Raw genomic sequence first — 24,215 nt, forward strand, 5'->3', positions numbered from 1 at the left:
TCCAGTGGACTGGCATACAGTTCAAGTTTTTCCCTCTAAGTGATTGTGGGTTTTGTGCTCTGTGTACCATGAGGGGTTTGCACTTAAAGTCACCCTTGGCGTTTGCACATAATAGCAAGGTTGCACAGTCTTTGAATGATTTAAAGCCAGGAGTTTTGGAGGCCATTTGCATTACATAGGTTCGTTTGCCAACATTCTTGTAAAATAAGCCAGTTTCATCTGCGTTGAAAACCTGCTCTTCCATATAACCCTTTTCATGTATAATGCTTAGCAGGTATTTTTTAAATTCTTCTGCAGCCTCCTGATCTGTAGAACCTACCTTGCCTGCAAGTTTAACATTTTTCATGTGGTATCGCCTTTTGAATCGTGCAAGCCAACCTGCACTAGCTGAGAAGGGTTTAACATTTTCTTGACCCTGGGTAACATGACCGTAAATTTCTTTGGCTTTCAGCCTCACAACAACACTGTCCACTACACTCTTTTTATTGCTTGTCATCTCATGAATCCACAAATTTAGTTGCTTTTCCATCTTTTCCATAGCTCCATCACGCACTACAGAAGTTACTTTAGCACTTTCCGGAGCGGCTTCACGTACAGACCTGCGAATATCCTCTTCCTTTTTCTGGATGTACCGTATTGTTGACTCATTAACATTGAATTCTCGGCCAACAGCACTATAACTCAGGCCTGAGTGAAGCTTATCTAACACACGTATTTTCTCTGTAAGGCACATTACAACCTTCTTGCGCTTAGGAATGCCAGACACTGCTTTAGCACTACGTTTGGGGGCCATTTAAAACAGTGAAATCACCAAGAAAAAGCAAAAAAAAAAAAGTGAAAAATGTGGCACCAGTGGAGTGAAAAGGACATTTGCTTACATTATGAGCTACAAGAAGATGGCAGAGCATGGCCTTGTTCAAATTCAGCTGGGAATGTGTGCATAAGGCAATTCAAATATTTTGCTGCTTTGCACACGTCTATAAATGAGAAAGTGCCGCAAATACAGATTTTGGGGTTACACATAAATATTATCGAGTAGGCAAATTTGCAAATATAGAATCCGTGAATGAGGATTGATTGTATTTGTATGCAAAAACAGTGTGAGGGAGGAGTAAAATGGACTAGAAGGCAGCTTTGCTGTTCCACTCTCTCTCAAGTTCCACTGAAAAAAACAAATCTGTTCAGTATTTGGAGGGAAATATGCTGGCACTCCTAAGAATTTTTAAACTGTAGAGAAAAAAAAGTGTCATTTCCTCCCTCTTGGCACTGCTCAACACCCTGGTTTTCTTTTGTAGTTTTAGAAGACCTGACCACTTTGAAATGAAACTGTATTCCTGAGAGAGGCCTAATGGAATGTCGTGATTTCCCCCTAGAGGACAGAAGGACAAAATGTCTTGAACGTCCCCAAATGCTAGAATTCTGTACTATACTTTAGTGTAAAAAGTCTTCACATGCTGTTCAGAACAACAACAAAAAGCTCTTCTGAGATCTCAGGCTTCTCCCTTGATAGTTCTATGTAACCGGTGCCGTTCCTGGTTTCCTTTGTTTCTTGCCCTGGGAAGCTGTAACTGCTTACACGTGTGGCCGTGGCCTTTACAGCTCTGCCTCGGACCAAGCACCAGACAGTCTGCAGGAGCCCTCGCTGCTCTTCACCTGTGATGGAGGCTGCATTCGCCACAATCTCTCCCCAGCTGACTTTTCGCTGACGAGGGACCAGCTATTTTGGCTAATCATTGATGAAGCACACGGTCTATATGTAGTAAAAGAAAACACTGCACTCTAATCCCAGCCGGCATAATTTACGTCGCTAATTGTTTTAAGTCATCGTATTAGAATTCCAGCTCCACTCTCCCCGAGCCGGGGGCAGGGAAGAACTGAGAAAACAACAGGTTCTCAACAGTCCCTTCGTGGTTGCTTCAAGCGGAGGAGGCCAAGCTTTCCCGGGTCCCTCCGGGCGGGGCGGGCTGCGCCCCCTAGGCCGCGTCGGAAGGCGAGCGCCGGGTGCGGGGATGGGGAATCCGCGCGTGAGCCGGGCCACGTGGGCCGCGTCCGAGGGCGAGCTCCAAGTGCGGGGAGGAGAAGTCCGCGCGTGGGCCGGCCCCGGTAGGCCGCGTCGGAAGGCCAGCGCCAGCTGCCGAGAGAAGAGACCGCGCCCTCACGGCGGGGGACCGGAAGAGGTTGCGGGCGGGGCCTGCCGGGGCGCGGTCTGAAGACGTCACTTCCGGCGCCGCTCCACTTCCTGGTGAGGGAAGGGGCTGAGATTGGTGCATCCCGGAGGAAGGAAAAAGGGTGAGGAGAGGCGGCGGCCGAGCGGGCGGGCGCCGGGGGCGGCCGGGCTAGCTCCGGGCCGCCGGGGCAGCCCGCCCTGGTCGCTCGCGCGGCCGGCACGCCCGCCGGGGCCGCGTCGCGTTCCCCTCAGGGCGCGTTCGCGGCCTGCCCGCGGCGCTCAGCGCCTGTTCTCTGTGTTGCAGGTCTACCCGGAGCCCCGGAGCGAGGGCGAGTGCCTGAGCAACATCCGCGAGTTCCTGCGAGGCTGCGGGGCGTCCCTGCGTCTGGAGGTGAGTGGCGGGGCCGGCGGGGCGCTGGGGCGCGAGGCGGGCGGGCGTGGTAACGGCCCGCCGCGGCGGCGCCCGGGGCTCGGCTCGCGGGTTCCCCAGGGGCGACTGCGGGCTCAGGGCAGGGAGGAGCCCCACATTTTGCCCGCTGCGATGGGGACAGGTGGTTACAGTAGCTCGTGGTGCAGGTGACAACACGTTTTCGACAGCCGTTTGTTGGGCAGGGGCGCTTTCTGACTCCTTGGTACTTGCCTTAGCTTTAACTCTGCCCTAGGGATTCTCGGGGGACGCGTATCCAGGTCTGGGTCAGCCGTCAGAACCCTAAGCAGGTGATCAGGCGGAGCCGGGAGAAAGAAAATGGGCCCCCAGTCCTCCAAGTGTCACTCCCTTTAGGTGGTTCTTACTCTGACAGTTGATGTTTAGGTTAGGGACATGTTAATCTATGTCTTGGGGCGTGGGTGTCATTTCCATGTTGCTTAGAATTTTGTCACTGTGCTAAATACAGTCTTTCAGTAGCAGCTCTCTGGAAATTTCTTTCTTTCTTTTTTTTTTTTTTTTTGCGGTACGCGCGGGCCTCTCACTGTCGTGGCCTCTCCCGTTGCGGAGCACAGGCTCCGGACGCGCAGGCTCAGCGGCCATGGCTCACGGGCCCAGCCACTCCGCGGCCTGTGGGATCTTCCCGGACCGGGGCACGAACCCGTGTCCCCTGCATCGGCAGGTGGACTCTCAACCACTGCGCCACCAGGGAAGCCCTGGAAATTTCTTTTTCATCTTATGTTACCACGTGTGGTTTTTCTTAATCCTGGGATAGGACTTTAGATCAGAAATGTAGCTGCTTTTTTATTTGGAAATTACAGACTAATGTGGTTATAGTCAGTTGGGGGTTTAAATCTTGCCTTTTCTACCTGCGGCTTTACCACTCTCTGCCTTTGTTTCCTTATCTGAGTACTGAGATGAATTATACCAGGCTTCTAGGTAACAGTATATGAAAGCATCTGCAACAGAACCATTGTATCCTAAAAGAACCGTCTCTTAGGTTTCTTGGGAAATAAATGTAGAAGTCATCAGATCTGTGAGGAAGGCTATATGGAATGCTTATCTCTTGGTTGAAGTTTGATAAGAGTAAATTACTGTCTTTATGAATATGATTGGAAACACTAAGTTGGTAGCATTTGATGTCTGTGAGGAAATCATGTACAGATAAGTGAAAATGCTCAGAGGAGAGTCCACAGTGGAGATGGTGGCTGTTTAGGCGGGGGAGAGACATTGTTTCAGAAAGGTCTTTTCCTCTGCTGGATGGGCTTTGTCGTTTTATCATTGAGTTTCCCTGTTAGGCTGTGATAATAAATGCTTGTAGCAGTTTTTGCTTTTTTTGACCTTTGTTGAGGAATTTTATTATCCCCTTCAAACTATTGAGTTTAGTTTCTCATTAGACTAAATTTGAAACTCACTTTGCAAGAAGGTATTGTTTTAAAGAATGTTGAACGTAAAAAAAACCAAAACACCTCATCCTTAGTTTTCCAAAGGTTGCTGTTGAAATTTTATATAGCTACTATTTTTGTTAAATTGAGTTTATTTAAAGATGTTCTAGAAGAGACTTTGTTCACTAACACATCCTAAGTATCTAGAGCAGTGCTTGGCGTATAGTAGGCCTTCAGTTAATACTTGTGATTGCCTGATGACCTGGCAGTTGTAGTTGGTAGGAAAGGTTTCCTTTTATATAAAGAAGTCAAGTATGACTTACTTTGTGGTATTTAAATATCTCTTCCAGTAAATTTACAACAGAGGCAAGTTTAGTTAACATTCTTTCAAGCTCAGTTATAAGTTAAACTTTAAAACTTTCAATTACAGAAGAGGTAACAATTTAAAAAAGCACATCAGGGCTTCCCTGGTGGTGCAGTGGTTGAGGGTCCGCCTGCTGATGCAGGGGACACGGGTTTGTGCCGCGGTCTGGGAGGATCCCACATGCCGCGGAGCGGCTGGGCCCGTGAGCCATGGCCGCTGAGCCTGCGCGTCCGGAGCCTGTGCTCCGCGACGGGAGAGGCCACAGCAGTGAGAGGCCCGCGTACCGCAAAAAAAAAAAAAAAAAAAAAAAAGCACATCAGAAGGCTCATACATTTGTTAGTCACTCTGTACGGTATGGACTCAACTTGGGCTTCCAGACTTGTAATCTGTGATGTGAAGGGCCAGGCTTGTTCACTGAAAGACAGCCTCACACATGGAACGCAGTGTGGCGGGTGGCTTCCCAGTGTTTTTAAAGAAAAATACATGGAAAGGGAGTGAGGAGGGAAGGACTTGGCTCTTTTGAAACACTTTGTAGCTCTACACACTTCATTTTCACAAAATGCTGGAAGACAAGAGACTGACAGGAAAGCTTTTGAAATTACAAACATGAAACTCAAGATTGATAGCTTGAATTCTAGATTAGCTTTTGTTCTATATAAGTGTCAAGGTAGGTTTTTCCAGGGGTTAGTTTAGACTGCATTGTGTTTGTAACAGACTGCCTGTCTTTGGTATATGTATTTTCTTGTCTACCACCATTATAAACTGTCTTAAGGGGCAGGGGACACGGGTTCAAGCCCTGGTCTGGGAAGACCCCACATGCCACGGAGCAGCTAAGCCTGTGCGCCACAACTACTGAGCCTGTGCTCTAGAGTCTGTGCTCCGCAACAAGAGAAGCCACGGCAATGAGAAACCCATGCACTGGAAGAGTAGCCCCCACTTGCCGCAACTAGAGAAAGCCCGCGCACAGCAACAAAGACCCAATGCAGCCGAAAATAAATAAATAAATTTATTAAAAAAAAACTGTCTTCAGATTTCTTAAAGGAAGAGAGGAACTGAACGTCATAATTACTTTATCAGTTATTTTAACACATACACACCTTAACTCGCTGTGGAAAATCAAGTATTATTCCCCTAATGAGTTCTGATTATGAAAGGAGTTTTAATTTTAAAGGAGTATTGTACGATTTGCATTTATTGTTAAACTTTGAGAAGCAATTTAAGTTTTAAGTTGGAAACCATTTTTAAATTTGGAAAATTTAAAAAAACTTAAAAATTGGAAAACTGTGTTTAGGAAAACAGCACATATATCTTGGATGATCTTTTCATCTTTCATATAATGTTTGCTTCCTAGCAAGCATCTTGTTTGACTTTTTTGTTTCCTTAAATAGTATGGAATTTGATAAGAACTTAGGTTTTTTCTCATGTTCCTAATGGTGTAATAAGGATGTAAGATGACCCTGTTTAGAACTATTATGTCTTTTTTTTTTTTTTTTAACTATTATGTCTTGATAAATAAAGTTGGAACTTTTCTAGAAAGTTAAGTTTACTGATACAAGGAGCCAGGCACTGTGATTGTCTCCAGCTTGGGAATATTGTGTTTGGAAACCCTCGTTTGCCTAGCACGTGTAGCAAGGACAGAACTTGTCCTGGACATGCAGGCAACGTCGTGTGTGAGAGAGAAGGTTGCTCATACTGACCAGGTCCTGTCTTTGTGTAGTTTTCCAGAGTTTCCATCTGACCCCTGAAATCAGTTCTCAATAGCACGCTGTTTTTGGTTATTTGTAACACTTTCTAAAGGACTTCCACGTGTTGTCTTAGTTTGCTCCTTCGTCTTTTGAGTTATTACAGTCCTTGTTTTACAGGAAGGAGACACAGCCTGACTCGTCAGTTCTCACTATTAACTGCCTGAACGTTAGCCACAGGGCTGCTCTTGGGCTTTTTAAGCAATACTGATGTGTGGACCCATCTCCAGAGGTTCAGCAGGTCCTGGGGAGTGGGGGTGGATGTGAGAGTCTCCATGCTGGCAGTAAGCAGAAAGGCCAGCCGGGGCTGTGCAACCCGCTGAGGGGACTGGGGGTGCGGAGCTGGGGCACGGAGCTGGTGTTTGGCTCTGAGTGAGGGGCTTTTCCACTGCTGCAGGCAGCCCTGCTTCTTGGACCCTTCCTGGAGAAGCAGGTGGTGTCCGGTTTGGGATGCAGCATTACTCATTTTATACTAATCTGTGTGGTTAGGTAAATCGTCAGCAGTTGCAAACTAATGTATGTCTGTAATGACCACAGGTAAGCCGGAACAGGCAGATCTATGTAAGGGAAATAATGCCGTAGTCGTTTATTAGTGCTTAAAACTGTGAAAGAAAACTGTTCCCTTGACCGTGAGACTGTCGAGGAGGAAACGCTCTGACTTTCGCTCTATGAGACTGTTTTGGTGGCGCTTTGGTGTTTGTTTTGCAGGGTGAGTGGTGGACTTGTTCACATCACAGATGTGAGTCTTTGCTGGCTCGGATGCCGTCTTATTTTTTACCTGTTTTTAACAACGTTATATCTGTTCGCTGAGTTATTACTTTCTTAGGCCTCTCCACCTGTATCACCATCAGTGGCAGTTGGCCACTTCACAGAGTAACTTTTCACCGAAAACCCAGTTTGTCTCACTTCCCGGGAATTGTGCACATGGTGCTGAGCAGCTGCGAGCAGGTCGTGCTGGGGCGGGCGCTGAACAGTCAGCTGGGCGTGCTCTCCCACTGCGATTTGGGCCTTCTGTAAAAGCGCCCTGTGTACTTGCAGGGCCTTGCTCACCTCCTGGTGGTTGCCCATGAATATCAGCTTTCTGCTTCGCAGGGCCGGTAAGCACATTGGCCTGAAGCCCGCTGGGTTTCTGTCCCACTCTGCCTCTTGCCAGCTCTACCACCTGGATAAGGGGCATCACCACGATGCAGGCCCTTCATATTTGTTGTAGGATTAAGTGAATTAGCATAAATGAATTAGCATATAGCACTTAGAACAGTGCCTCACGTGTTTTTGGTGCTAAATAGACAGTGGCTGTTACTGTTATCGTTTTCTTGTAGTTTGAACGACGTTGGTATGTATTTTTGAAAAACTTTACCCCATAATCCATATTCAGTTATACAGACTTCAGGAAATGGAGAAATGTAAGAAGAAAATAATTATATAATGATGCCATCTAGAGATAACCAATATGAAAATTAGTGTATATTTTTCAGTCTTTCCCCCGCTTTGCACATACGTAAATATGCTTTTAAAATATCCATGACATCATAGTATAAATGTTTTATAATGTGCTTTAACTTAACGTAGTGGCTGTTCTCTTGTGTTCAATATCTGTCGAGTTATCTTTAATGGCTTCTCCGTAGTTCGTGGTGCTAATCCCCACTTTTGGATGTAGAGGTTGTTTCTGAGTTTTCATTGTGGTAGACAGTGATCTGTGTGATGGCCATTTCTGTACAGAATCCTGCATCTTTGATTATCTCTGAAGGAGAAATTCCCTGGTAGGGCAGTGCATAGGTCAAAGGTAGGGGCTTTTAAACATTTAAAGCACTATTGCCCAATTGTCTCCAGAGACATTTTTATCCTTCTGCCTTGCCCGTAGCAGTGTGTGAGAGCACGCCTTTGCAGTCAGTCCTGTGACTGCCTGTATCAGTTGCTTCTCTTGCCCTCGGGAAAATGGAAGCCCCTTGGGGTAAACATTTTGGCTTTTCTTTCTTCTATCGTCTGCAGTGCCCGCATTTCTGCGTAAATGGTAAACAAAAGCAGATATGACGCAGTCAAGGTTTCCTCCATTGGACTCGCAAAGGAGGATGTGAAAGGAAAGCTGCTAGCCTAGGAAATCAAAGTTGAAAACTGTAGACGTTGGCAGAGCTCCTTCCAGCTTTCTGACAAGTAACCTCTGGCTGTTTCGGGGTCGCTCTATAAAGGGGGAACTCTGGCTGGAAGCACGGCTTGAGACTGTGTGCAGAGGTGCCGATTTCCCTCTGTGTGAGTGATGAAGTTTTCATTTTCTGTCTTTAAAGTCGGGAGAGAAGGGAAAGGTATTAGGCGGGCTCTCCAGTGTTGTAATCAGCTAGGCTGATGGGCTGATGAGTTAGGGAAAGAACTTATCTTTCTAAAACGTTCGTCTTCTTTGTGTATTTCCGACAGACAGATTCTTTTGTTAAACTTCTTTGTCCTCGTGCTCAATTCTCTTCTAGATTTTTAACAAGGTTATGATTGAGATTTTCTCCAAGAGAATATTTAAAAATACTATTGGAATAACTAAGCCATGCTCATGTGAAAACTTGAAACTTGTAGATGTAGGCTTCAGGATTTATTGAAACAAAGACAAAGGTATATAGTCCTTTCCCTGGGAATGAGATGCCCCACCCAGGTGTTACCTTCGACCTAGATTCAGGTAAAGTTGTTTGCTACAACTTTGTACTGAAGGTGTGTTTGAGGTCACACAGCAGTCTGTCATCTTAGCTGGTCACCTGTGCTCCTGACTCCATGGTGAGCTGGAAGTGGTAGGTAATGATGTAGTATTTATTGACCGACTCAATTCTTGAAGTCAGTTTATTCATGTTTTTGCCAGAACTTGCCTTTTAAAGAAGTTGAGACACAGTAAGTAATTAAAAAGTCATTTAGGAGATGAATAACTATTCTCTGAATATCTTGTAGGTACTTATAAGCAGAGAATGTCAAATTCTACTCTGATATTATGATTCTATTTAATTTTTCCTGGCAGACAGTGTCTGCGTTCACCCTCTGTGTTCCATTGTAGAGCCTGGCCAGCTGTCCTGTGGGCGAGTGGTTAGTCCCTTCTGCATCCAGGCTGCTTTCCACTGTGGAGAACTAGACTTCCCTTCAGGTCTTCGGGTGTCTCATTGTCTAGATCAGCACCACCCAATAGAAATATAATGTGAGCCACATTTGTTTTTTTAAAACTTCCTGGAAACTACATTAAAAAAAAGTGAAAAGAAACATGAAGTTATTTTTAATAATACATTGTCTTTAACCCAGTGTACCTATAATGTTCTTGTTTCAACGTGTAGTTAACATTAAAATATTATTGATGTTACTTTGTCTTTTCACATTAAGTCTTTAAAATCTGGTGTGTGTTTCTCACACTCACAGCACCTCTCACTCTGAATCAGCTACACTGGAAGCGCTCAGCAGCTCACAAGGCAGGCGGCCCCACGTTGGACCGCGCGAGTCTAGGTCACTGGAGAGGCTGGGGGTGGGCAGTCAGCTTGGAATTAAATGGGGTTAGCATTTGTCAGGTACAAAGTAGGTGCCTAGGCGTTTCATATGTGCTGTATCGTCTAATCCTCCCAGATGTCCTGCGGAGGAGGTGGTGCTTTCCCCATTTTGCAGCCGAGGAGGTGGAGACTTGAGGTGGTGAGGAGGTCTCGGGTCACAGCCCAGTGGGTGCGAACCAGCGTTTGCATTCTGCCGGGCACGCTGTGCCCGGGCTGGACTAGGTGAACTGAGGATCGCAGGGCAGTCCTCTTAGCCTGACTCCTAGCGGGGGTTCTCAGGGGAGCTTGGTTGGTGGCAGGGCTGGCCTCGTGGGCATGCCACCGAGTCGTCTCGCGGAGCCCCGTGCTGGGTTTAATGCTCTGCTGTCCCCCTCTGACGAGCTCTGCAGTTTCAGTTTGCGCTGGGCTTCCCCTGGTGGCGGTGCTCTTAGAGGAGCCCGAGAGGTGGCGAGAATGAGTGGCGGCCCCTGAGTGCCCACTGCATCCTGGGCCCTGCCCCGTAGACGCGGGTCAGCTCGCTCAGTCTTCAAGCAGCTCTCTCAGGTTGGATCGTTCTGCCCGCGCTGTGACTAGGAAACCAAGGCGCTGGCTTGGTTTAGGGTGCCTGCCTACGTCCGCAGCTAGTGAAGGTGGAGCAGCCCGCCGTCCCGCTCATCAGAGGCCTCCTGAACAGTGACACACCTTAAGAAGCTTCCCGAAGAGGTTCAGGAACAGAGCAAGGTGGAATTAAGGGTGAAATGGGAAAAGTGGAGGTGGCTCGGATATTTTAAGCTCCTGTCACTTGTCGTATCGATGAGGCTAAAGCCCCAGGCTGGTCCCAGGCAGGCTGGGTGAGCCCAGTGAGCTGTGTCCCTGATCCGGGCTGGAGGAGACGGAGGAGCGAGGCTGAGATGGGACGCGGCAGCTCGGCCCGCGTCCGTCCCCGCCGCGAGGGCACCTCCTCGTCTCGTGCACTGAGGTTCAGTGCAGCTTCCAAGGCAGCCGCCATTCCTCCCGCCTGTCAGTAGTAATGACAGGAAGCAGCACACGGACCTGGGGCTGCTTTTCCAAAGGGTCCTTTTGAGGACTGTTGACCACTGTTGGGTGGTGGAGGGTGGGAGGCAGGAGAACTGTGGAGTGAAAGCGGAGGACGGCTCTCTTGGAGGAATTGGAATCATGTCTCTGCACTTTGTGTCTGACTCTTCGGAGCCTCCAGGAAGGGGCTCGGCTAGAGGCTGGGTGTTGGGCTGGGCACGTGTCCGCGTCCTGCAAAGCCAGGGTTGCAGTCTTCAGTGAAGCTTCTCCCTCCTCATCCAGCCCACTGGCCTGGGAACCTCGAGGGCACTGTGAATACACAAGGGTCCCAGTGCTGGCACGCATAGGCACTCAGGTCAGATCTGTGTTGAATGCGTGAGACCAAGGATGAACAAGATGGACGGGACAGCAGTAAGGTTTAGTCCGTTAACGTTCACTTTATCCATGTGAACGATTGTGCCTCTACCCTTTTAGCTCATGTTGCAGGGTTCTGATGTGTCGTTCAGACGCTCTTCATGGGAATGGACTGTCCCTTGCAGGAAGGATGGTCTCAGCCGTGGCCAGCTGCCGAGGAGGTGCCAGCATACAGGACAGGTGCGTTCAGGACGCTCTGTAGGGCTTTGAAGGTAGACACCCTGCTGGTCTCCGCTCTTGGGTCAGACCTCAGTTTGGATGTCCATGAATTGGGTTTGTATGAGGGCAGATCCCCAGAAGATGTCTGGAAACATTCGGGGCAGATAAGGACCCGTAGCCCCTTTGGGACTCAGTTTCTTCTTCTGTAAAATGCGACTTTGAAAAGGATAATCTGTAGACCTTGGAATGGGTCTGTGTGATCATCTGAGAGGCAGAAGATGAGACACCGCGACATCTTTACTTCAGTTTATTGTGTTGATAATGGTTAGCTTGTCGCTTTCGAGGGGCATTTATTAGTAAAATTCTAGTTGTTGCATCTTTCCACAGCTGCTCGTTTTGTCAGAGCTCCCTCTTGGAGCTCCTTCACGCAAGGTGCTCATTTAAGACGGAGGCTACCTGGCTAATGCCCAGCCTGTGCCAAAGATGGTGCTTTAAAATGAGGTCGTGCTTAGCTGAGCAGTAGCTGCAGCATCGAGGCATGCCAGCGGGTCTGTTAGCTTCACCTTGTGACCTGAATTGAGCCTGAAGGCAGCTTCGGATCCTGTGGAGTCGTGTGTCGGTTACTCTGAGTCATTTGGAAGAGTATCTGGAGCAGCTCTTGTGTATCCCAGGGAGTGATATCCGGCTGCCAGTGCGGTTCCGGTTCTGAGGCTAGGAGCCCACCGCCCACTTCACTAAGCCGAGAGGGGAGAATTGATCCCGGAAGTGCTTTCTTTAGTACTGCAGGGTAGCAGATGCATCTCCTGACTTGTTTAAAACAAAAACAAAAAAACTTACATTTTTCTAAGATCGATAAGAGTACTTTCATTCCATTCACTATTGTTTGCATTGTTGCACTAAGTCTCCTATCAACTGGAATGAGAAAGGTGCCTCAGTTTCTGCCAAAGGGAGAACTGCGTTGAGAGTCTAGATCTCTTACAGAAGTTTTGGTTTCAGTGGGTTTATAGCTGCTCTGCAGTAAAATTGATCTCAGTTCTTGCATCTTACTTGTGAGACAGCTGGTGTCGTGTGTTGGTTTTCTGTAGCTGCCTAACAAATGACCCCAAATGTAGTGGCAGAAACACTGCCATTTCCTGCCTCTCAGCTCTGCAGTGAGGCCGGCGGTCCGGTGAGCTCGGCTGGGCTCTGTGCTCGGGGTCTCACAGGCCCTGGACGGGGTGTCAGCTGGGTGGGCTCTTGGTGGGAGCCTCGGGGGGGACATTTGTTTCCACGTGCCGAGGTGGCGCACAGGGCTGCGTTCTTGGTCCCCACCGTGTCCTCTGGCCGCACCGTGGAAGGCCGTGGGAGGGCCTGGAGCAGGGCGGGCAGCTGTGTGTTGGAGAAGCCCACGTGCCGCTCTGCCGTGTGCCCTTGTCCCTCTACGCGCTCTTTCTCCTGTTGCAAACTGGTCACGGCCCAGTGGCCTTTGGGAAGCGACTCAGGTAGAGCAGCTGCTGTTGGACGCTGCGTTCTGCCTGCACATGGGGAGAGTCCTGAGCTGGTGCGACCGCCTGTTTCTCTGGCCGTAGGAAATTCTAGTCACTTGGGGTCCTGCCTTTTGACCTCATTCCCCTCTTTTACTTCCTATTTCCCACCTTTTTTAAGTCTAGTAAAACAGGCTTCTTTGAATATCTTTTAGCTGTCACTTTTCTATTGACATTTTCATTTTAAAACAAATCAAGAAAATCCCCGTTGGTCTCGCAGGAAGGCGCAGCCCCTTCCCCCCGTTGCCCTAAAGCAGTTTGTGTCCCTGAGGAGTTCCCTTAAGTCCTGGGAACCAGCGAGCGGAGAGATTCCCAGTGAATAATTACAGAGCAAAACAAATCTCGAGGCCTTTCAGACCGTGTTTAGATGTGAAGATCTGCATTTTGTATGTTTTAAAAAATGAACTTCCTAGCCAGAATATGCATTTCTGACCTAATTTGTCCCAAATTTTGGACCCAATTTATTTGGTGTGTAGTGGGTATTTTCCCTGGTAGTTTAGAGAAAGTGCCTGGTCCTTGAGCTGAGAAGGGAAGGGCCTCACTCCCTCCGACCGTTAGTACCTTCCACCATGCTCTGGGGTTAATGACGTGCGTGCACGTGCTCTTCAGGAAGACTAATAGGTAGATCGTGGTGCCCGCTTGGGCTGTAGACTGTGGAGCTTTTAAGGTAGTGATTCCAGCATCCCCTTGGAGAGTATCTGATTTAATTAGTTCGTGTTTAAAGCTGACCTGGCAGGCCCTTTAAATGACGGTTTGGTGACATCAGGAGCGGTCTGGCCGGGAGAGGGAGCCGTGTGTTTTCCCCAGGCTTGCCAAAGGGCCAAGGGGCCTGGCCAGCTGAGGAGACGGAGAGGGAAGTCTGCTTTCCTCCGGACTTCTTGTGGCAGAATCAGGCCAGCCTGGCTGTGCCGGGCATTTGAGGGAAGTTGGTGTGGCCACGATTGAAGTGACGGGGGCCTGTCAGGTCGCTGGTTTGAGTCCTTGTTCCGTGAGACCTTTACAGGAAAACTGTGGATGGTGAGTGGAGTCTTCGCTGTCTACTTAAAAGTGAAGCCAGAGTGGCGAGGGGATGCAAGAGAGAGCCTCATAATCTGCCCCCCACCCCCCCTTTTTTTTTTTTTTTTTTTTGCGGTACGCGGGCCTCTCACTATTGTGGCCTCTCCCGTTGCGGAGCACAGGCTCTGGATGCGCAGGCTCAGCGGCCATGGCTCACGGGCCCAGCCGCTCCGCGGCACGTGGGATCCTCCCGGACCAGGGCACGAACCCGCGTCCCCTGCACCGGCAGGCGGACTCTCAGCCACTGCGCCACCCGGGAAGCCCTGCCCCCCTTTTCTTTATTTTGAGAGGTTTAAAACTAGCAGAAAGGCAGGAAGACTAGTGTAAGTGCCCTGTGCCTTCACTCCATCGTTGTGCAGACATTGCTGCACTGACCATTTAACCGTGTGCACGCATCGTGCCACTGGCCTCTTCGTGCTCTCAGCACGTGCATTTGTACAACGGGGACCTCCTCCTGTGCAACCGTGTCCTGCTGGCACAGCCCCGACACTGTACACTGTTCCAGGGATGCTGTCTCAGACGCGGTCCCAGTGGTCTCCAGGTGACCTTTGTGGCTTTTCTTTAAACACAGGCACCAAACAGAGGTCTTGTGTTGCATTCAGTTTGTCGTGTCTCGTTGGTCTCTGTAGTTTCCAGAACGGTTCCTCCACCGTTATCCTTGATGACTTGCACGTTTTTGAAGAATCTGGGATTGTTATCATGTAGGCTGCCCCACAGTCTGGACAGGATCTGATTCAGGTCAAACGTTTTAGGCAGGAATTCTGCACAGGTGCTGTTCTGTGTTCCGGTGGGTCGTATCAGACCTACGATGTTGACGTGCTCTATGCTGCCGGCGCTGAGTTCCATCACTTGGCTAAGGTGACGTCCACCAGGTCTCTCCGTTGTGAAGGTGCCCTTTCCCTTTGTACTAGCCATGCAGTCTGTGGGGCGGGGCCCCAGAGCCCTTTGCCCGGGGCTCCTTCCTCTCGGGGTTGCCCGATGGGGACTTGTGGCACGAGGCTGCCTCTGGGACCTCAAGCTCTGGTCAGGAAGGGACATTTGAGGGAGGTGTTGGGATCTGAGCTAGAAAGTTGTGTATATTTTGGCATGTGGGAGAGGAGAAAATGTTACCTCTGCTTTCCAGAATCTGAAGACCGGTACTGTTTGTGAACTTAGCTATTCACTTCTGAGCTCCGCATACCTGTGTACAAACTTCCCATACTTTTGTAGATACTGTAGTTTTTACAAATGGAAGGTTTGTGGCAACCATCCGTGGAGCAAGTCTGTTGGTGCTGTTTTTCTGACAGCATTAGCTCACTTCACGCTCACTTCATATCTGTGTTGCATTTGGGTAGTTCTCAACGTATTTCATACTTTTCCATTATTATATTTGTTATGGTGATCTGTGATTAGTGATCTTTGTTACTATTGTAATTGTTTGGGGTTGTCACAAACCACACCCACATAAGACAGCAGAACTTAATAAATGTTGTGTGTGTTCTCACCACCACACCAACCAGCCGTTCCCTCTCCTCCAGCCTCCCTGTCCCGAGGCACAACAATATTGAAATTAGGCCAGTTCATAACCCTACAGTGGCCTCTTGAGTGTTCAAGTGAAAGGAAGAGTTGCACGTCTCTCACTTCAATTCAAAAGCTAGACATGATTAAGCTTAGGAAGCGGTGTCAAAAGCTGAGATAGGCTAAAAGCTAGGCCTCTTGCACCAAACAGTTAGCCAAGTTGTAAAATGCAAAGGAAAAGTTCTTGAGGGAAATTAAAAGTGCTACTCCAGTGAACACACAAATAAGAAAGCAAAACAGCCTTATTGGTAATATGGAGAAAATTTTAGTGAGCCGGATAGAAGATGAAACCAGCCACAACGTTCCCTTATGCCAAAGCCTAATCTAGAGCAACTCCCTCTCTTTAATTCTATGAAGGCTGAGAGAGGTGAAGCTACGGAAGAAAAGTTTGAAGCTGGCAGAGGTTGTTGCTTCATGAGGTTGAAGGAGAGAAGCCATCACCCTAACATAAACGTACAAGGTCAAGCAGCAAGTGCTGATATGGAAGCTGCAGCAAGTTATCCAGAAGATCCAGCTCAGATCATCAGTGAAGGCGGCTACACTACACAGCAGATTTTCAATGTAGATGAAACAGCCTTCTATTGGAACAAGATGCTATCTAGGACTCTCATAGCTAGAGAGGAGAAGTCAGTACCTGGCTTCAAAGGTCAGACTGCCTCTTTCATTAGGGGCTAATGCAGCAGGTGACATTAAGTTGAAGCCAGTGCTCATTTACTATTCTGAAAATCCTAGGACCCTTAAGAATTATGCTAAAGTACTCTGCCTGCGCTCTGTAAATGGGACAACAAAGCCTGAATGACAGTACGTTTGTGTATAACATGGTTTACTGAATATTTTAAGCCTACTCTTGAGACCTACTGCTCAGAAAGATTCCTTTCAAAATGTTACTGCTCATTGACAATGTACCTGGTCACCCAGGAGCTCTGATGGAGATATACAATGAGATTAATGTTGTTTCCATGTTGCTAACACTATATCCTTTCTGCAGCCCATGGATCAAGGAGGAATTCCAACTTTTAAGTCTTATTATTTAAAGAGTGCATTTTGTAAGGCTACAGCTGCCACGGATGGTGATTCCTCTGATGGATCAGGGCAGAGTCAGTTGAAAACCTTCTGGAAAGGATTTACCGTTCCGGATGCCATTAAGAACATTTGTGATTCATAGGAAATGGTCAAAATACCAACATTAACAGAGTTTGGAAGAAGTTGATTCCAACCCTCATGGATGACTTCAAGGGGTTCAAGACCTCAGTAGAGGAAGGAACTGTAGATGCGGTGGAAACAGCAAGAGAACTAGAACTAGAAGTGGAGCCTGAAGGTGGGACTGAATTGCTGCCACCTTACAATAAAACGTTAACGGACGAGGAGCTGCTTCTTATGGATGAGCAGAGGAAGTGGTTTCCTGAGATGGAATCTGCTCCTGGTGAAGAGGCTGTGAAGGTGGTTGAAATGACACCAAAGGATTTAGAATATGATGTAAACTTAGTTGATACAGCAGCGGCAGGGTGTGTGAGGACTGACTGTGATTTTGAAACAAGTTCCACTGTGAGTAAAATGGTATCAGCACCGCATCCTGCAGAGAAATCGTGAAAGGAAGAGTCCGTCGACGTGGCAGACTCCATTGTTGTCTTATTTTAAGAAATTGCAGCAGCCGCCCCAGCCTTCAGCGACCACGAACCACCCTGAAAAGTCAGCAGCCATCAGTGTCGAGGCCAGACCCTCCACCAGCAAAAGACTATGACTAGCTGAAGGCTCAGATGATGGTTGGCATTTTTTAGCTATAAAGTATTTTAAAATTAAGACATGCACCTTTTTTTCTTAGACATAATGCTGTTGCACACTCAACAGACTGCAGTATAAACATAACTTATTTGCTCTGGGAAACCAAAAAATTCATGGGACTCTATTGTGATATTCGCTTTATCGCAGTGGTCTGGAACCGAACCTGCAATATCTCCAAGGTGTGCCTGTCAAGGCCTTTAAAGCCGCATAGCAGCTTGCTGACTGGCTCCTAAGCACCGAAGCAGCCACAAGGCAGTGTTGCCAGGTAGCTGCAGTGAGCCCCGGTACACAGAGGAGAAATGAGATGTGGGGAGGTGAGGGAATATGCCTGATCTCTAATAGTCACTAAGGGGCAGAGTTGGTACTTGAATCCAGGTTTACAGAGATTCCAGAACTTACACATTTAGAACTAAAGGTCAGCTGGGAGAAGGGGACAGCGGCCCTCCAGTTGGTGGAAGCTCCGTTAAGAGGGAAGACGGTGGGCACCTGGGCATTTGATCTTCTCTAGGGAACCATTGAATGTAGTGTCTATAATTCATGCAATTTGAATTTGTAATGAATGTGTTAATGTAGCTATAAATAATCTGCACCATGCAACTGAAGAGGGACTTTACTTAAGATTTAGGGGGTTTAGTTGCAGAATGTTAATTTTCTACATATCCCGCCATCATTTTGGGTGTAATATGTAACTCAGTTAAAGCCATTCAGTGTAATGAAAGATTTATAACTGGAGAATAAAGAAATTAGAACCCATGGCTCACTAGCAACTTTATTTAAAGCCTGAATAAATTCTATCCTTGTTGCATTTGTTAACCGCTTATCTCTTACTTAGTGGTGAATTTATTAAAAATTCAGATTGCACAACAGCTGTCTGGATTTTGTGTGTGTGTGTACTGGTTGTGATGTAAAATGCATTCTCTATTGAGGATCATGGTCAGGAATTTGAAGCACATCAGTCAAATGGCGATGTTTGGAGGACCAGGAAGGACAAGGCAGCTCAGGGGATGGGATGTATGTATAGGGAGAGTCTCATGTTGGTCCAGCTTCAGATTTGACACCTCTTTGCCAAGAGAAGACCTGGAAACTTCCCTTCTCGTTTTCCATCATCTTGTTGGAATCTTACTTTAGAACCGGCCCTGGGAGAGGAGAGTTTGAATTCTTATGCGACTGGAGCGTTCCTAGGATGACTGGTACACAGCTCAGATAGGATGAGGTGGTGGATCCTTCAACCAGAGCATTTATTGGGTAGAATGTGTTATAGGAGACTGAAGAGTAAGTTTCTATTTCATTGTGAGTGTAGAACAGGGACGTGTTTTTCCAGGTGCCGTTAGTCTGCACAGGATTTATGAGGACATTCCCTGAGCCTTGTTCTGAGGAGACACAGAGGCACAACATGTGTCTGCCAGACGCATCGTGGAGCGTCGTGTGGCTCATGAAATGAATCTATGTAACTGGGCTACAGGGCAGTGACTGTAAGTCCTGCAGGAGGGACGGTGACATGGGGTTGGGATTTAGAGAGAGAAGGAGACCCTCCAGTTGGCCAGGTTGGGTACCCCTGGGTGGGTGGGGCCTGCCGCTGCTTCCTGCTTCCTCCAGGCTTCTCAAGTTGATTTGTGGAGTTGAACCAACAAAACGTCCTAAAATTGGTGAACTGTCCTAAAGAGAAATTACAGGGGAATTGTGGCGTTCCGGGTCCTAACTGCTTGGGGGTATGTGATAACCTTGAACTTTGATGGGAAAATTTTAGCGTTCTCTTGGAGATCATAATAGGCTTGGAAGGGAGTGCTCAGACTAGATAGACAAGTGCCCAAATGTTTGAGAAAACTTTTTATTAAGAGAAATTGGGCCCAGCACTGGGGACTCAAATATAGCCCTATAAGGTGGAATTAAGACCAGTAAGTGGGGAAGAATTCTGGGGAGACAGCGTGCCAGTGGCCACGTTGTCCTCATATTAGCATTGTGTTTGTGCTGGCAAGCTTTAGTAAACAGTACTTATTTTGAAATCAGTGCACGATGTACACGTGCTGGAAACAGGAAGTTAAATAGAGAAAGGCAGAGAGAGATGTAGCATTTTACTGCATTTAGGTAGAAGTACTGGCGCCTAATTTTCAGAAAAAAACAAAGATGTTCTGAATGAAAATGTTTGGTCACAGCTGAGTTTTTCTTGGCTTTATTTCTGTATGAAATGGTCTGAACACCTCCATCTGGATGGTTTGATCTCGCATCTACCCTGAAGTCTCATGTCAAGCACCATCTACGATTCTCACTTTTCTGGTCACTCAAGCTTCCTTTGAACGTCTCGTGTGTGTGGTGAAAGTTAAACTTGCGTAGCGTTGAATAGTTTGTGACGTACTCGTACTTTCTCATTTTCTCACTGTAATAGCTCATTCTTTCAGAGCCCTTTCGTTTTTACCCGTGAAATCCTCTTGTAAGCCGGCTCCTCCTGTCTGTCCTGCTCTGGCTTCCTTTAGATCCGCATGAAAGGACAGGACTTGGCACCCGTGCCCTGAGTCCTCACAGCCCCTCTGTGTCCCACATTTTACTAACTGTACTGTTCGGTGATTCTTAATTTTTCAGTAGCTCCCTTTATAAATAATGAGCCAGAAGCCTGTATCTCTTGGTTTATCGTCTTAGACTTTACTCCTGTCTGAAAGCTGAGGAACTCAGTGTGACTCTGCGGGCCCCTGTAGGCAGGGCCGAGGGAGGGCACTTTGTTAAGGCCTTGGTAGGGTGGGCCGTGTTTCCTGCGGGCTTTGGTGGGGGGTTGGTTACTGTCGACAAGTTTCCTGTCTGCCGGGCTGCTCCTGTCCTGGTGCTCTGGCCGGAGAGGGCAGGCTTCTCCCGGCACTTTGTTAGTCTGCACCCTTTGGTGTGTCTGGATTGCAGGCTTCTCCAGCACCCAGTCTGGGGGAGCACAAAGAAGATGCAGAGGACCCACTGCCATGTTGTTTCTCAGGTCTTGAAGCCCGTGGGCAGTTGGCCTGTCATGTCCAGCACTGTCTTGTCCTACGTTTGTGCTACATGGACGCCCAGGGCTTTCTGCTGCACTGAGGCGGAGGAATAGGAGAGTGTGTCTGCCGCATCTTGTTCGGAGCCGGAACTCACCTGTCCTCCTCTTTACTATTCTGTCAAACGTGGCCCTGGTTCCTCTTCCTGTTTGTGAATACGGGCCCAGTAGCTGATGGGAGTGTAAAGCCACGTAGGCGGTGGGATGCCTTCACCGTAGGGGCATGGCTGGGAGCAGGCAGGGGAACTGTGGGTGATGCCCATGAGCAGGGTGGAGGGGTGGACTGTCCCTGCATCCCATTTCCTTGCCCCCCTCCAGCTCTGGGACAGTTCAGGCTTTATTGTGGTTAGAGCTCCTAGGGTATTTCATTTTTGTTTCCTCCTATCAGTGCCTGTTACGTGGGTCTAGCAGCACCTCAAGTGTGTCACTGACGTTGGGAAGCCAGTGCAGGCAGTGGTCTCTCCTCGGTGGGGTCTGGAAGCTTGGCCTCTCCTAGAGGAAGGGGCTGTTGTGCTGCGGTTTACTGGGTGCTGTTATCCTGCCGTCCGCACTGTTCCCCCAGGCTCCTCACAGGTGCTGTTTAGAGCGCTTCTTGATCATGCAAAGCCCGTCTATTTCCTGTCCTCAAGGATTCCCTAAGCCTCACTGCGACTGCTCATGGCCTCTCCGCTACCCCCTTTAGCACTGCAGTGGAGTCTTTATTACTGTTTTTTTTTAAAATACTTAATCATACCAACTCGTCTCACGTTAAGTTCCTGCCCTCCAACCTCAAGTGCTGTTGGGCATTCATACTACATCAGACCACACTCCTTAACACACTCACTTTCCACTCACCCAGATACTTTTTTTTTAAAAAATAAAGTATGTTTGGTTATATACTAGATATATTTTTAAAATTTTTCTATTTATTTATTTGGTTGCGTCGGGTCTTAGTTGTGGCACTCAGGATCTTCATTGCAGCATGCGGGATCTCCTGGTGCAGCATGCAGGCATGCGGGCTTCTCTCCAGTTGTGGCTCGCGGGCTCCAGAATGTGTGGGCTTTGTGGCTCGTGGACTTAGGCCCCATGGCACGTGGGATCTTAGCTCCCCGACCAGGGATTGAACCCGTGTCCCTGGCATTGGAATGCAGATTCTTAACCACTGGACCACCAGAGAAGTCCCGTTTATTACTATTTTTTTTAAAGCCTGCCTTTTCTGTTATTTCAGTGGAACCTTGGGAGGGATGGAAGGTTATGTATGTGTGCAGTTTACTGTCTTGAAATGTTTCTCAAAGTTTGGGTTTTATAACTACTTGTTTTGAGTATTAAAGTTAATGCAAGGTACTCATTGCCCTTTTGGCTCTCTGTGTTAGCACCTAAACTAATTGTCAGCCTAAGTAGTTGTTGTGACCTGCCCAGACCCTCTCTGTCTGGCGACCGTGTGGCTGTCCTCTGCAGGCTTGCCTCACTGTCCCTAGGAGTCAGACTAGGAGCCCACGGTGGGCTGAACGGGTGCTGCGCCTGTGCCAGCTGGCTCTGGGACCTGTGGGCCCATGGGTGCTGCCCCACTGACCCATGTGTGTGGCAGGGGGAGCAGCAGTGACTGATCAGGTTCAATTCTTTGCTCTCCTGTGGAACCTGTCATACCGTGTTTTGGAGCCTCATTTTTCCCCTTTAGAAAATAAGACTGACATGAAATCTGCAGCATAGCACCCCGGGGATGCTTCAGTGGATGCTTCATCCTCTTCTTCCTCACCTGCTGATGTCTGTCTGGGATGATTGCTCCTTTACGGTGGACAGAGACGTAGCAGCCCTTTCATTGCATCAGTCATCTTGCCTCGCTTCTCAGGACTTTGTTCTCCCTTCCGCCCCAGCCCTTCCTGGAAACTACCTAAAATATTTGGTATCTCTTTTCTTGTATAAGTGGTCCCTGTCCTAGTGTTTTGGCATTGATACAGTGGAATCCACAAAATTGAATATGATTCAATTGTCATTTTAAACTAAAAGAAATGGGGGGCACATTGGGTGAAAGTGCTGTGTACTGATAGAATCCGTCATCAAACTTTAATTTTATCCCTAGGGCGTAGGAGTAGGTGGAATTAAGTACAAAATCTACAGAAGCCAAGGAGGCGAGAATTCCCTGCTGGATCCCTGTTTTCCACATGTCTATCCCCAACAATGTGGACCATTTGCATTAAACCTAAATAGCACAACTTACTTAAGATTCGTCTTTACTCATCTTGTTCTAAAATCACAGATTCCATCTGACAATGTGATAGGACAAGATTATATTTTTAAACTTCGAGAACCACACTCCAGAACTGTGCCCAAAGTAACAATTTCTTGTGTCAGAAATAGCTTCCTCATGAACTCTTCTGAGGAGCTGACCTGGCTGCTTGCATTTGGAATATTAAGGCTGCATGAGCTGAGAAAGTGCTTGGTTGGTCTGCCTTGCGTTGATGAGGGGGTCTCTCCATTAGTACTGGGGTGGGGGAAGGAAGACTTCTCCACATTGCCTGGTATTTTGTCCTTGGGTACACCCAGGGGTGTCATCAGCTGGTGGTGACATCATTAAGGGATGAGTCACCTACTTCTGCGTTTGTATCAGTGTGGCCGGCTGGGTCAGAGTCTGCTGTGGTCGTGATGTCTGGGTTCTGTGAAGGCCAGGTCGCTGTGATTGCCGATGAGACTCTGGGGCGGTGGTGGTAACAGCTCATTACTGCTGTGTCGTCCTTTACTGGATCCGTCGGTCCGTGCCGGTGCTGCACAGGGCTGCCTTACCGGCCTGCCCCAAGTCGCACGCGTGTGCAGGTCGCCAGGAGGCTGCTGCACGTGATGGCCTGGGCCTTGCGCAGCTCGCCTTGCCGCTCTGCCTCTGGCCGTGTGGCTGTGACTCAGGCAGGGCCAGCCAGGTGCAGCGGAGGTGGTGGACTGGTTGGCTGTGGCCTGGAGCTGCTGGCAGCCGTGTTGCCTCAGGAGCCAGGACGCTCCTGGAGCTGCAGCCCACGCAGAGGCGAGCCGAGTCAGGAGGCTTCCGACTTCAGTGCTTGTGGCCCTTGCCGTTCTTGACTTGTTGCTTATGAGGACCAGTCATTTCTTCTGCTGTTCAGGCCAGTGTGAGTTGGGTGTCACTTGCTTACAGTTGGAAGGTCCCTGACTAACAAGATCTTTGTTACGTGGAGTATAACACGCTCTATTTTGTGAAGTGAGGTTGGCTTTTCTGCTCTATTGTGTGGAAGGTAGTGCTGATTTCCAGTGCCGCCTGTGCATCTGGACTCCAGGTGAAGCAGCTAACTGATGCTGGGGTTAGGGGAGCCTTTCAGACGGAAGTGTTCGTCATCGTCCCATTACCCTGCCGGGGCGGGGGTCTGCCCCACTTTGTCAGGAATGCCAGCGCTCTGCCGAGTGGCTGTGACATCCGATGGGCCCAGGTAGAAGGGTGGCAGCTGGACTTGGGGAGAAGAGTGTGGCGCAGGAAGCAGGACTCCCATAGGGGTGGGCAGGCGGCTGGTTTCCCAGCAGGGCCACCCCTCCCTCCTGAAGGTGGGGCGTGGCCCCTACCCCCGAGTGGAGCAGTCTGGAGCGCTGGCCACGCCATTCCTGCGATGCAGGCCCCGGGGCTTCCTTCCCTCTCCTGCTGTCGCTGCCCATCACTGGCTCTAGGGCCTTGTCCGTGCCGAGAGGACACAGCCATGCGGTGAGCCGTCGTTCCAGAGCCTCAGCCCCGGGAGCTGTCAGGCTGGCCGTGGACACCTGGGGCCTCCCCGTGGGAGACTGAGCCACGTCCCCTCCAGGTGGCTCTGGGCTCCTCTGACACGCAGACCACCTGTGCTTAGGCCTCTGAGTTTTAGGGTGACTTGCTATATGGACGGGATGACCTGGAGGTTACAGGTGGCGCTGTGCTCTGGTCTCCTTCCATCTCCTGAGCCCACCTTCCTTCCTGGCTCTCACGGCACCTGCTCAAGGTTGCTGATAAACGGGGAGGGGAGAGGAAGTCTTCTGAGTGAGAATGAGCTCTTTCAGGGCGAGCACGGAGGCATTTGTGTCTTTTCTTGGAGATTTCTGTAAAGCAGCAGCCTTTAGCAGTTACGTGATGACCGTCTTTAGAATTTGGGAGGAAGGGAAGAACTTTGTTTGCT

General features: G+C 48.7%; 1 protein-coding gene across 2 annotated transcripts in view; it reads left to right on the forward strand.

Moving 5' to 3' along the window:
* ARHGEF7 (Rho guanine nucleotide exchange factor 7) overlaps window positions 1-24,215 on the forward strand; it is a 127,053-nt gene that overhangs the window by 25,909 nt on the left and 76,929 nt on the right. For both annotated transcript variants that reach the window (XM_030856724.2, XM_030856721.3), the window contains exon 2: window positions 2,472-2,558. In XM_030856724.2, the coding sequence (XP_030712584.1) occupies window positions 2,472-2,558 (87 nt within the window). The remainder of the gene's footprint in view (window positions 1-2,471; window positions 2,559-24,215) is intronic.

Source organism: Globicephala melas, chromosome 18 (genome assembly GCF_963455315.2).
Source record: "Globicephala melas chromosome 18, mGloMel1.2, whole genome shotgun sequence".
NCBI classification, from domain to species: Eukaryota; Metazoa; Chordata; class Mammalia; order Artiodactyla; family Delphinidae; genus Globicephala; species Globicephala melas.